At 36.4% G+C, this 15162-nt stretch overlaps 1 protein-coding gene across 1 annotated transcript; it reads right to left on the minus strand.

The window, feature by feature from the left end:
- Positions 1-2559: 2559 nt before the first annotated feature.
- Positions 2560-8482, minus strand: LOC126890770 (uncharacterized). Its single transcript, XM_050659959.1, has 2 exons — positions 6443-8482; positions 2560-2592 (listed from the first exon to the last, which is right to left on the minus strand). The coding sequence occupies exons 1-2, from the start codon at positions 8480-8482 to the stop codon at positions 2560-2562; spliced, it is 2073 nt and encodes a 690-aa protein (XP_050515916.1).
- Positions 8483-15162: the final 6680 nt, after the last annotated feature.

Genomic DNA, 15162 nt, shown 5'->3' on the forward strand with positions numbered 1-15162 from the left:
TTTGTTTTGTGGTGTGTGCTGCTTTCTTGAACGACACCCCTTTCCCTTTTCGTGAAGATGGGTTTGGGTTGCTGGATGTGCTGGGTCCAGCAGTTTCGTTTGACGATGGGGTTTGATTCCCTGATTGGATGTTGGACGGAGAAACGTTCAGGGGACGGACCTCCGACGTGTCGTTTCCCGAACACTTAGAACAGTTTCTTTTAAGGGTGTTCTCTCGGCCACAACCATGGCAGAAAATACGATTTTGAGGAATCCCACAATTGTAAAATGGGTGACCAGGCTGATCACAATTCCAGCAGACAAGAGAACTAACAACCGAAACATTATGTTCATGACCCTTATTTAGCCAAGAACGTTGCCTAAAGGAAGTTGGCTGAGAAGAAGAGTTAGAAGAGGATCGAGATGTGGATGGAGGTTGAGAAGACCAGGATAACGTTTCCTCCAAACGTTTGCATTTTATAGTAAGGTCATCAATGTTCTGAATGTCCATAAGAGCTAATTGTTGATGATAAAAGGGCAATAGACATTTAAGGATGATTTTAATTTTAGCTAAATCTGACAAAGGAGTGTCTAAACGACTACACATACCTAATATAGTATTAATAAACATAGTAACAGATTCCCCAGGTTTCTGCTTATGATTCTTAATTTGATCTAATAAATCATCCTGGAATGAATACGGAAGAAAATCTGACTTCAACTTTTTAATCAGATCAGACCAACAAGAAAAATTACCCCTGTTATTCATAAACCATGTAAAAGCGGTCCCGGTGAACAACTCAGCAGAAGCAGCAAACAAATCCTCTTCAGAAACACCTCTAGATATTCGAAGACATTCAACCCTTTCTAAAAATGACATCACATCAGTGTGCTGTTTTTCACCTGAAAATGAAATACCCCATTTGTGTACTTGAACAGGTTTGGAGTACGTAAAGCTAGGTACATTGACTGAAGCATTAGGAGTAGAGGTAGCAATGGGGTTAACTCTAGAATCAAGTTCACCCTCTAGTGTTAATATTTTAAGAGAAACAGACCTCTTGAACGGTTCCTGTTCTTCAGAAGGACAGTGTAGCAAGTGTACACGGGCAGAAATATGGCCTAGACGAGATGTTAATCGCGCATACTCTGTATCCTTTACAGTTCCCCTAAACTTTTCGATTTTTTTAGACAAGCTGTCCAATGTTTCAGTGATTCCTTTTTGTTGTTCCTCAAAAGGAAGGGATACAGCTGAAATTTGGAGAAAACTTCTATTGCCAGCTTCTTGTTTCAAAGCACCTCTCAAAAGATTGCGTTTTTTATCGACAGTTGTCGACTCCTCTGGCATTATGTCCCGAATCTTTAATTCATAATCCAATTCATCCACCAGAAGATGTTCAGCTTTAAAAGCACACATGATGAGAGCAAAGTTATTGACAAATAGTCCAAAGAACAGAAATATGAAAAATATGAAAATATGAAAGTTTGCACGCAAAATATATATAATATAAACCGAGAAAATATCAGCAACACACCAACAAAATCAAAATAGCCAGCAAAAAAAAAATATATATATAATGCAGTATATAATCTAATAAATAAGATCAAATAAATATATAAGATCAAATAAATGGATAAATAATCCAATAAATATTGTATACTCAAGTAAACCTACTACCTAAATACTGGAAGTAAATTTTTTTATTTATATGTAACTTACCACCACTCTAGAAAAAATATATATCTATAATAATAATAATAATAATCAACACTTAGTTGTACCTCCAACTATACCACTATTGACTGAAGAAATAAAATTGTTATATGAATTATATTATTAATAGCAATATTAAATATAAGTTCCCAATAAAAATTCAAAATCTAACCCAGAATGTAAGCTGCACAAACATATACTATAATGAGGTCCCAAAATATAAACAAAAATCAAAACAGCGTTTAAGAATACCTGATATGTATCAGAAATTAAAAATAAAATAAATAAGTAACAATATGTGTATAGGATACCAAACGGAAATAACAAAGAGATTTCAGATAAAAGAGAAGAATTGACCTAAATGAATACTGTCTCAGACCAAAAATAAAGCCACCACGTTGGAAAGCCGATGTAACAACTAGCTGATGATTTTCTGTTGGAGTGAATGAAAAGGGAGTGGTAAACTCCAACAGAAGTAGTAAAAAGAAGAAGATCTACTTAATGTAGCCAAAGGACAAAAATGTGTGGCTTCTCCGTTGAAGAAGCTGGAGTAACTAAAATACAACTTTGTAGTAGTATTTGTATGGAAGGATGCCAAGACAAAGAATATCGAATTGATACAGGACTAGAGATGAGAAATCATTAATAGATAGATATAACTTGAATGGCTAGCTAAATATGTATGAGAAGGGCCACTTGACACTCAAGGAAGGATTCGGCCAATTTGCACGGCTATTTTTGGCCAGACAATAGATTAAAGGAAGTGACAATGATGGCTCGAAAAGAAGATATGAAGATAATGTTCAGAAAATAGATAGAGTAAATATAATAATATACTGAAAATAGAATGTGGTTGAGAAAGGGCGTAGTTAAGCATAGACTGAAGGACCACCAGCCATGGGCTGGAAAGAAAAGCGGTTTACACGTAACAAACTTTATTGAGTGAAGAATGGTGAATAAAAAGCTAAGATGGTAATGTCCGTATAACTATCGTATGACACTGAAGTACGGATAACACTGACGTTGGACTGTCACTTCACTTCACTGTATAACTACTTACAACGATAAGGTTTGCTGCGTACAAGAATGTTCTAGGCTACGAGTAACACTGGCAACATTGCTTTTGCGGGAGTTTTGGCGGCAAGAAAATTGCGATAGGCGACGGTTCTTTCTGAGGACTAATAGCGAACCTTTCTACTCAAGAGCTAGTTGCGAACTGAACTGTTTGGAACTGGAAAAAGCGCGGTAAACCTTTCGTTTTGGCGGCATTTGAAGGGACCGGTTAGGTCACTACTAAGATATAGCATTGGTTTGTGTAACGAACATTTCATATTTGTATACAGGGTGAAACGTTATTTCACCATTCTGGGGGGCGGCGGCGAACGAATACTAACAACTAGGCTTATCGTCTATAGGTAGAACGATGACCTTGGTGATGGAGCGTGTGTACTCTCCATCGGCCGTTTTTAATCTTAAAACTCTAACTTTACCGTCTTTACCGGGTATAGTGGCAATCACTCGTCCAAGAGGCCATCGCAATGGGATCGAGTCTTCGCTTTTCACTAAGACGAGATCGTTAACTTGAACATTAGGCAAGGGGCGTAGCCACTTAGGGCGATTTTGCAAATTATTTAGATAATCGACTGACCACCGCTTCCAAAAGGATTGTTGAAGTTGCTGGCATTGTTGCCAAGCGGATAGTCGATTGGTATTTGTATATGTTAAATCGGAATCAGGGTATGCCGTCAAGGCACTACCTATTAGAAAATGTCCCGGAGTTAGCGGCTGCAGATCATTCGGATCGTTTGACAGCGGATAAAGGGGACGCGAATTCAATACAGCTTCTATCTGAGTTAATATAGTGTACATCTCTTCGAATGTGAATCGCGAGTTACCAACTAAGCGAACTAAATGATATTTCGCACTCTTAACTGCAGATTCCCACAGACCACCCCAGTGGGGAGAGCGGGGAGGAATAAACTTCCAACTTATTTCATTTTGGGTTAAATAGGAGCGAATGTTATCGAAATTTGCTTGAGACTTAAAAAAGTCATACAAGTCACGAAGCTGATTATTAGCGCCAACGAAATTGGTTCCGTTATCACTAAAAATTATTTGCGGATTTCCTCGTCGTGAAAGAAAGCGCTTTAAAGCTGCTAAAAATGAATTTGTGGACAAATCACTGACCAACTCGATATGTATAGCTTTAGTCGCCATACAGACAAATATGGCAATATAACATTTTATATTTGGAGCTTTGCGTAAGCGTGAAGCACGAATATACACGGGTCCAGCGAAGTCTACACCGGTTTTACTAAAAACACGAGCATTCTGTACCCTATCTGGAGGAAGCGGAGCCATAATTTGAGATGCGGTCTGGGCGTTAAAGCGGTAGCAAGTTATACATCGCTTTATAATTCGTTTGACTTGTTTTAGGCCACTTAGAGGCCAGTATCGTAATCTTAAATTTCCAAGAACATTTTGGGGACCTGTATGTCCCAGCCGGCAATGTTCTCTGTTTATTAAGAGAGAAACTACATGATTATTAGCGGGCAACAAAATAGGAAACTTTTGATTATCATCAATCTGTGCATTCTGAAGTCTACCTCCCACTCTTAAGATACCAGTTTGGTCGATAAAGGGGTTAAGCGAAAGCAAATGTTTGTTATCTATAAGTTTACTACTAGACAGAAGTAACATTTCTTTAGAAAAGTGCTCTGACTGAACTTGACGTATAATAAACATGTGAGCAAGCGAGAGTTCATCGACAGTTAAAGGACCAAACTTTCTTGTTTGTTTATCCCTTAAATTGGAAATAAATCGAAAAACATATGCTACTGCATTTTGTAGCTTGGAAAATTTCGAAAAGCGTGCGAACATTGTTGTCCACAAGTTCTCCACCTTATCTGAGATTACAAGAGAAATCTTTTTGGTTTCGGGCAAATTCTCAACTGGGGAAAACGTATTAAAGTTATCAAAATCAACATTATGCGTGCGCAGGAAATCAGGGCCGTGTAACCAAAAACCAAGCATCTTCTCTTCGAAGTTACCGCGAGTTAGCATATCAGCAGGATTCAAATGAGATCGAATATGTCTCCACATAGAAATCGTACTTAGGCTTTGAATTGAAGATACGCGATTGGCTACAAATGTCATGTAACTGTTTGCGGGATTTTTTATCCAGCTAAGTGCAATCTGTGAGTCGGACCAATAATTTATCTTATCGATTATAAAGCGTTCGTTTAAAATAGATAACATTTGATGAACTAGTTTGGAAAGGAGTTCCATTGCACATAATTCCAACTTTGGAATAGTAAGTTTATTTTTGAGTGGAGCAACGCGAGACTTAGCGGTAATTAAATTACTAGACAACGAGTTGTCACTATATTGGGCGACAATATAGATGCAACCCCCAAAAGCGGTTAGGCTTGCATCACAAAAACCGTGCATATCAATTTTTGTGATTTTTCGATCTACAAAAATAAAACGAGGTATTTCAATATTATTTACTTTAGAGAGGATAGTTAAGAACGTTTTCCATTTTTTAAATATCACTGGATCGGTGATTGGTTCATCCCAACTCACCTTTAGTTTCCAAAGTTCTTGCATTAATAGTTTACCGTTAACAATTAAAGGATTTACTATCCCGAGCGGATCATAACAGGAACTAACACAACTAAGGACTCGTCGCTTTGTGACTGGTTCCAGATCAATCGAAGTATTCGCGGATATTTTTATCGTGTCTACTGTGGAATTCCATTTCAATCCTAAAATTTTGTATGGAGCTTCCTCTAAACTTAAATCAAACTCTACTGTAGCTGATTGTGAAATTTCTTGCAAAAATGATGGTACGTTCGAGCACCACTTGTGAAGATAAAACCCATGTTTATTTAAAACAGTATTTAATTGTGAATAAAGCTGTTTAAGTTCATTGAACTTGTCGGTACCTCCTAGGATATCATCCATATATGTTTGCTTTAATAAAGCTTGCGATGCGAGTGGTGCGTGTGAGTTACTAAGGGCTATGTCTTTAATTACTCTAGTAGCTAGAAATGGAGAGCAATTCTGACCAAAACTAACGCGAGATAGTTCAATACACTTGAAGTCTTCTGAGGGTGAGTCCCTCCACAGAATATTTTGTAAATATCGATGATGCGGAGACATTTCTATCATGCGATACATCTTATTGATGTCAGCGGTCAACACAAATTTATAAGTCCGAAATCGACATAATATATCAAAAAGGTTGTCTTGCACTTGAAACCCTTTGAGAGTTAAATCGTTAAGAGAGAATCCTGAGCTGGACTTTGCGGAGAAATCAAATACTACACGAAATTTGGTGGACGAAGCTCCCTCTTTAATAACAGCTCTATGAGGGATAAAATATTTATGTTGATTTAAATGATTAGTAAGTGTAAGCGGTATAACTTTTGCGTGTTCGAGGGATAAATATTCTTCTATGACCTTTTTGTACTCTGTGAAAAAACTAAGGTTATTGGCAAATTTTTTCTCTAGCGTGAGAAAGCGTCTTTTTGCGATGGTGAATGAATCACCCAATTCTTTTGTCCCTGAACAAATCAGAGGCATCTCAACTTGATACCGACCAGACTCTAAAATTTCCGTGGTAGATGCAAAGAGCGTTTCGGCCATTTCTTCTTCCTTAGAACGAGAACATCTCGAGGGAATTTCCTCCAATTCCCAGAATTTTTCCAAATTTGCACAGATATCTTTTTCTCCACCTTCGGAACCTACAGCTAGATTATTTGCGTCCTGAACCGACAAAAAAGAATGCGTGTTTGGGGCAATAGAACTGATCTTTTTATGACTCAAATTAGGAACCGGTCCTGCAACTACATAGCCAAACGCGGTTTCTAGAAGCGTGGGTTGATTATGGCCCAGTGAAATAAGGTCGCCTTTTAACAGGCTAAAATAGAGATCAGCACCTATTAAAATGTCAATATTGCTGGGTTCCCAGAAACGAGGATCGGCCAGCTCGTGTATTATATGATCGGGTATTTTTAAACCATGAGGATTTAAAGCGATTTGCGGTAATCGCTCAGTAATTCGATCTATTACTGAGCAGGAAACATCAAATTGTTGATAAGGATTAAGTTTGGAGTGTAACACAATGTCTAAAATTTCATTGGATTGAACAAGGCCATTGTTACCTAGACCGGAAATGGATAATTTTTGCACTCTAGTTGGGTACTGTAATCGATTTGCTAAGTCTTTCGATACAAAACTTTGCTGACTTCCCGAATCTAAAAGTAATTTGACAGAGAAGGGTTTACCAGTTCTGGAATATACTTTTGCTTGGGCAGTAGGTAAAAGGATTTGACAATTATTTTTACTAAGGGCGGATAAGTTAGTAGTACTTGTAGAGGCACAAGCTTGACTGCTAGCGTTATTTGCGTCGGATACCGATAAATTTGCGGGCGAATTTTGCGTAAGAAACGTACTATTTTGCGTCAAAGATGGATTGGAGTCCCTATTAGAAACATTATTTCTGTTCCCATTATGTCTCGAATGTTGATTATTTTGTGCTACATTTTGACCCCTCTGCTGATCCCCGACGCGTTGAGAATTAGTTTCTAAATGAATAAGTGAATGATGGTCCCTACCACAGTGGTGACACCTAGACAAACTCTTACAACTCGACAAGATATGCATACTAGAAAGACAATTGAAGCAAAGCGATTTCGATTTTACAAATCGATGTCTCTCTTGCGGAGATAACTTCAAGAATTTCGTGCACACGTAAGTGGAATGCGACCGTTCATTGCAATAATTGCAATATTTGCCGGTGGAACTGATGTTCCTCGTATTTGGATCAGACACGTTTGCGTGAAGGTTTATCTTAGGGGAAGACTTATCTGAATTTTTTGTAAAGTTATTATCGTGCTTTGAATTACCGTCAAACATATTTAAATTTTCTAATATCGTATAGCGTTTTCTTAAAAATTCGAAAAATAAGTCTACCGAGGGGAGCGTGGTCAAATCTCGTTCACTTTCAAAAGCTCGCCGACTTTGAAAGTCCAATTTTTTCTCTAACAAAAATACAAGAAGCGTGTCAAGGGTATCGTGATCAGATAGTTTAAGATTTTTTACTAAATCCAGCGTTTTTTTACTCGTAACGTAGAAACTCCGTATCTCGCTAGCATTACATTTGTTGATCGGCTTTTGATCCAGTAGCGTCTGATAGAGAGAGTTCAATAACTTATTCTTATCTTCATAATTGTTTCTAAGGGTGGATATAGCGACTTCTAAATTCTGGTTTGTAACTGGTAAAGACTCTATTAAACTAAGCGGTTGACCTTTGAGCAAACTTCTTAAATAGTAGAATTTCTCACTTTGTGATTTTAATTTGGGGTTATTCAAAACAAGGGATGAAAAGAGATCGAAAAAGGGTAAAAATTCTTCCGGTTTCCCTGAAAATGGTTTTATTTGGATATCCGGTAATTTGACATTTGACACACTATCGATTACTTTGTTTGGTTTTGACAACTTTTCGATTAATTCTTGTAACTGAGCCAAGGCAATTTCAAATCTATCAGCCACGACCTCATTTTCCTCACTATCGGACGCCACTGAATCTGGTTCTTTTAACATTTCAATATCGCTTTGGATTTGCTTATATTTGTTATAGTTTTCAGCCAAGTTATCAAATTTAACTCTAATTAAATGAAGGTTGTCAGAATCACCCTTTATAAACTTTTCTATACGTGTGAGTTGCGCTTTACAAGTGCTGCGCTGACTTTTTAACATCACTGTATTATTATTATTATTAGCCATTATTCCAAACTACGTAACTAATTTACAATACGACTCAAAACAAAATCCTTTACCAAAATATTAATTTGCGTGATTCAATTATAAAAACTATAATTATTAGCGTTGAAACAAAGCGATGTAAAAAACAAATATTAAATTTAACATGTATAATGAAAAGGTTGCGGAAACTTTATCAAAGATCCAAATATATTTTTGCGTGGTTCAACTATAAAAAATATAGCCATTAGCGTTAAAACAAAGCGATGCAAAGAACAAATATTATTGAATTTAAATCGTACAATGCGAATGATGCGAAAACTCTTGATCAAGGATACAAAATATATTAGCGTTAAAACAAAGTGATTCAAAGAACAAATATTGAATTTAAATCCTATAATGCGAAAACTCTTTATCAATATACAAATAATATTAGAGTTAAAACAAAGCGATTCAAATAACACATATTGAATTTAAATCGTATAATGCGAAAACCGAAAAATCTTGTCAAAGACACAAATATATTTTTATCGTTTCTTGAACAAACAACTATAAAAAAGGTTCTTTTGCACTTTGTTAGAATAAATACCGGTCTTAGCTAGGACAGGGCATCAGCTAAATCTCTCCCCTTACTCCTCTGTGTCTGGTTCAGCCATACTTCAGGTTCACAAAAACTTGTTTTTCACGTATCTATGCGGTTGGGTTTTCAACTTTGTTGATAAATTGTTGCATTTTCCGAAGTGAATTTCTGGCCCGATGGTGCAATGTTGCCGTTGTGTACACTAATGTCCAGGTTTTAAGGAAACTTATTTGCGATTAAAGTTTTTTGAAAAAGTGTTTATGCGAGCTGGGTTACAATCCGTCTCGACATGGACCAAAAAAATGGTTGAGAAAGGGCGTAGTTAAGCATAGACTGAAGGACCACCAGCCATGGGCTGGAAAGAAAAGCGGTTTACACGTAACAAACTTTATTGAGTGAAGAATGGTGAATAAAAAGCTAAGATGGTAATGTCCGTATAACTATCGTATGACACTGAAGTACGGATAACACTGACGTTGGACTGTCACTTCACTTCACTGTATAACTACTTACAACGATAAGGTTTGCTGCGTACAAGAATGTTCTAGGCTACGAGTAACACTGGCAACATTGCTTTTGCGGGAGTTTTGGCGGCAAGAAAATTGCGATAGGCGACGGTTCTTTCTGAGGACTAATAGCGAACCTTTCTACTCAAGAGCTAGTTGCGAACTGAACTGTTTGGAACTGGAAAAAGCGCGGTAAACCTTTCGTTTTGGCGGCATTTGAAGGGACCGGTTAGGTCACTACTAAGATATAGCATTGGTTTGTGTAACGAACATTTCATATTTGTATACAGGGTGAAACGTTATTTCACCAGAATGAATTTTTGGGCGCCAGAAGAAGGATAACTAGGTTAACGCTCTTCCAGGTATTCTACGCTGCTATAGAGTATGTTAAATTTGTAGTACAAGTATGTGAAAAGTTATTAAAGATTATTAAATTATAAAATATACTACTAAAAATAAAGGAGTAATAAGAAAAAAAAAATCACAATAAATGTATATTTATTGAATGTAACTACTAGATCTTTTTAACAATCTCTGAGTTAGGACAAGTAACTAGTGTGTAACTCTAACATGACAGGAAAAAGTGATACTAGTGAAAGTCAATTACAAAATCATCATACAACTATGATCTAAGAATACTCTTTATAAGGTTAGAAAAACTGACTACGGGTACCTCTAATACAGGAAGTACAACTTACAACTAGGTTAGTAGAACCCTCACCAAATAATAATTGTACGTTTATAATACGTACACCTTAATTAAATACTACCTGATACTATATATAACATATAAATACCTCACTGTGAGTGGGACAGGCACAAGCCTTATTGAATAAATAAACCTACGAGTGGATACACAGATCCTTTTCCTAACTCGTGGTTTATAATAGTAATAATAACAAGTGAAACCAAAAACTAATCTGAGGGATTAGAATCCAGAAGTTCATATGAATTTAATAAATTAAAGTTAAAGTTAAATAAAGTTAATAAGTTAAAGTTAAGTAAAGTTAATAAGTTCAAGTTAAATAAAGTTAATAATTACAATTTTGACTAATATGTGAAGTTAATTTTTAAAAATTTAATTAAACATATACTAAAATAATGGAATGAGTTTAAATAATTATACAAAAGTGGAACACAGCCTAAAAATAATCAAGATAAGAGTACCGACTACTATTATCAGGGAAAATATCTGAGCTCAGAAATTTATACCTTTATAGATTGCAGAGTGTTGGGGAACGCTATCAATTAAATATTATGTTGTAAAGAAAAAAAACCTATAAAAAATATAAAGCAGGAAAATTGTGTGTGCAATTGAACTATAAAAAAAATGTACTAAATATCACAAAACCAGTCTGTCTTTAATAAGAGCACAGTAAATGTTCCCAAACAAACCACTCTTTCCTAATCTTGAAGTTGATGTAATGAGCACCCAAGGGTGCTAACTCTCGCTAGCAGCTGTCCTGCTGGAGGTACAGGAGAGGAAGACTGGTAGAAAGCAGCTGAAGGTACTCAAAACTGTTGGAAAGCAGCTGGAGGTACTCAAAAAAAGAAAATGTGGAAATAATCCAGGCTGGTCGCCTATTGATTGTTTCTCTCTGTGTGGTCTGGCCTTGGTGTTGTTGTAGGGTGGCTTTAAGATTTCATGGTAGGTGCTAAAAAAAACACAGTGTGGTGTTACTACCAATCTACCAATGTCAAAAAAAAAGAAGCAAGAGATACGAGGAGGTGTTTTTATTCCTATGGGAATAAGAAGAAATAGGTCATTAAGTCCAAAAACTTGAATGACTAGACAGCTTGACCTTTTATCAGGTTGCTATCAGATGACCTTGGTCAAATAACACAAGTAATTTCCAATTGAAATACAAAATATAATTACTGTGAAAGAATATTTTATTATAATATATACACCGGTATATAGATATATTATACAAGGATGAAATATAGTAAGACTAAGCGATGGATACTTATTTGATCATCGTTCAAAAGATAGGAGTTCTGTAGACTTGAAAGGAATATAAAAAATGGAGTTTAAATTAGCTCTATTTTCCAACTGGAAGCACAAATTAACAACGAATATTGAATTATCTCTAGATGAGTTTGATCCATGAAAATAAAACATAAAAACCATGAAAATAGACTATGTGAAACTTAGTTAGCAAATGTCAAGGACTTCCAAAATGGCTGAATAAAATACTTAATAAAATGTGTATTTACCGGGGTAGAACTCATTGGATATAGTATGCTCTAAAATTCTTCAAATCCACTGCTGCTGGATAACTTCACTATACTTTTATTGTAATATTTAATCAATTTGGAACTGAGAATTAGAGGTGAATAATTGAGTCTAATGACCCCGCACACTACGATTCAGACCGAACACTCGAGAAACAATGGCAATCCAAGGCTCACGTTCACAGCTGAATCCTTCGTACCCCTCTACTAAGCATTGGCTGTCAAAGTGGGGAAACCAATGTTGCCACGTTTTAAATGTGACGTCATCAAGCATTTAAAAATTCTGAGATGGGTTTAAGTTCTATTTGAATAAACATTGAAAGAAAATAATTCTGAAAATAATTAAATAATATTTTGGATAGTTAAATAATATCTTCCCATCAATAATCGATTCTATAAGGGGCGGAACGTCACAAAGCTACCGTGGAATTGCTCTACTATGTACAACATATAAAGTCCTCACGTATATTATAAACCAGCGACTTCAACTACAAGTAGCAGAAAATATTATAGGAGACTATCAGATGGTCTTTAGAGGGGGAAGAACGACAATGGATCAAAAACTTACAGTCAAACAGGTCTTGAGCAAATCATGGGAACACGACATTGAACAGACTATACTATATATTGGCCAAATTGGCAATACCACACAAGCTTATTAGACTCATTAAAGCCACAGTGGATGAAACCCGGGCATGTGTACGAATACAAAACCACCGGAGAGACTTTTTCAAAATCTCGCAGGGACTAGCAAGGAGATTTTCTGGCCTCAACATTGTTTAACCTAGCGCTGGAGTAAGCGGTTAGGCAAATGCAAACTGGAAGAGGAAACCTACTAACAGTACTAACTAACCGACAGGTTTGAGTGGCCACTTATGCCAATGATAATAATATTATGAGTAGAACATCAACAGGAGCATTGGAAATATACATAGAATTGAAAACGCAAACGAAAAGGCTGGGTGTGGAAATTAACACAGAAAAACAACAATAATGATACAGACGAAAAGAAATATTGTACCACAAAACATGATACATGAAGATCATATTGAAACGGTTGGAAAGTTTACACACCTGGAAGTAGCAATATATGCCGACGAACCAGAAGATGGAGAAATAAGGAAGAGAATAACGCAGGTAAACAGAGCTTATTTTGCGCTCTCCTATATATTTAGGTGTAAAAGTGTCCACAGAAATATAAGGATAAGAATCTAGAAAATCTTAATTCGACCAATAGCATGCTATCGCACTGAAGCATGGGTTCTGAAAGAACAAACAAACTTGACACATTCGAAACGAAAGTACTGAGGAGAGTACTAGGACCTGTGAGGGAAAACGGAATCTTCAGAATTGGATACACCAACGAGCTTTATCAACTTTATAAGAAACATCCCTGTCAGACTTCATTTGAATACAAATATTGTAATAGGCTGGACATGTGGCAAGAATAGGAGAGGATAGGCTACCAAAAAGAGCACTGAACGCTAGAATGCAGGGAAAGAGACCGGTTGGAAAGTCAGGAAAGCGCGGCCAAGATACAGTAAGCACCTACGCAGAAGCACTTCTAGGAGTCCAGAATATGAAGAAGAGCAATCACAGACAAACAAGGGTGGAGGATCAATTGGGTATTATTGCCTTAGAAGAAGATGATGAAAGATGATACCTCGAAACACATGTAAAACAATGGTGGAGCATGAACTGAAAAGAAAGGCATTTTACTCTACGTAAAGGGTGCAAATAATGGTATTTTTCAAGGGTAAACACTAGATGTATTTTCGTGTCGGAATAAAATTTAGTCCCAACCTAGATAGATTAAAATTTCTCTTTAATTTCTCCGGTCCATAGTAGTTTCAATGTCTCAGGTTCAGGTTATTTAATTGATGTAATATTGATTTCTTTTATTCTTCTAAATTGATGTATTGGTACTAAATCATAACATAGTTTAATATAAGGGGATATCATATATTAATGCAATACGAATTTCTTTACTTAGTAATAATCGATTAACACATTTTATAAGCTAAATGGTTCACTCAAACACAGCCCGAAAATTAATCGTATAAATGGATAAAGTCTTCAAATTTTGCACAATCGCTTGGTAGTACACATCTTTTGCTGATATTATCTCTTAAATATCCCTTTTTACATCTACATTTGCAATTTTCAACTTCTGAACAAATTCTGGAGGGTCGGCAAGCTGCAGGTCTTCTATCACAATTTCTTTCAGGGCAACATGGATGGCAATCTGTTGTAGAATTACGGGGACATTCTATAAATAAATGAAACTTTAATATGACTAGAGCCTCCGAGATTCCAATAAAATTAGTTAATTATCTTTTTATGTAAATTAAATCTCTTTTTATGTACATCAAATGTAAATATAGAATTGGTTGAAGCCGTAAAAACGTTGTACTACCAACAAACAACAAGAATTAAAACGGGAAATCTCATAACACCTGGATTCACAATAACTATGCTGGATGCTGTATCTCACCAACACTATTCAAAATATACCTCGAAGCAGCACTCAACAAATGGAAGAAAAACTGTACGACTGTACGAATATGGGCATACCACTAACGGACTCAACTTTGTACACGCTGTGCTTTGCGGATGACCAGGTGATCATCGCACAGGACTCTGAAGATCTTAGTTACATGATGCGAAAACTATTAGAAGAGTTTACAGAGTGGGACCTAGAAGTGAATATGGAAAAAACTCAATATATGACTATCGGAGGAGACCAACATAGCCTCCGAGTAGAGGAAAATCAAGAAATGAAATTATGTTAAGACTACAAATACCTAGGAGTAAAGATCACTCAAGACGGAAAATTAGATGCAGCTATTAAGGAACGAAATATACAGGGAAGGAAAGGCACATCCTTACTGAATAGCGTACTGTGGGATAAAAATATTTCTAAGGAAAATAAAAAAAGAATATACAGTAAAACCTGTCAGTAACGGCCACTAAAAATGAAAGAACTATTGGCCGATATGGAAAGGTGGCCGCTATTGCCAGTTTTTGTAGTCTACATATAATTGGTTTGGGAAATTTTTAAACTGGCCGTTTGGACAGGTGGCCGTTAACACAGGTTTTACTGTATAACACTATAATAAAAAGCATCACAACATATGGACGTGAAGTTTGGCTCCTAAAAGACAGAACAGAGAAAATGCTTAGAGCAACAGAAATGGACTTCTGGCGCCGTTCGGCGGGAATATCTAGACGCGACAGAATAACCAACGAGAGAGTCCGAGAAATCATGGGGGCTACACATACTATTGTTGACGACATCAGGACGAAACAACTCAGCTGGTACGGACACGTAAGGAGAATGCCGGAGAATAGAATACCAAGACAAATCCTCGAATGGCAACTAA

The sequence above is a fragment of the Diabrotica virgifera genome, chromosome 1 (genome assembly GCF_917563875.1).
Source record: "Diabrotica virgifera virgifera chromosome 1, PGI_DIABVI_V3a".
Lineage (NCBI taxonomy): Eukaryota > Metazoa > Arthropoda > Insecta > Coleoptera > Chrysomelidae > Diabrotica > Diabrotica virgifera.

Bases quoted from the DNA above. Each gene is read 5' to 3' on its own strand.
- LOC126890770 (XM_050659959.1), bottom strand. From the start codon at position 8,482: ATGGCTAATAATAATAATAATACAGTGATGTTAAAAAGTCAGCGCAGC. The intron at 2,593-6,442 runs GTAGGTTCCGAA...TTTTCTTTCCAG, and splicing joins AGGACGCAAATAATCTAGCT to CCCATGGCTGGTGGTCCTTC.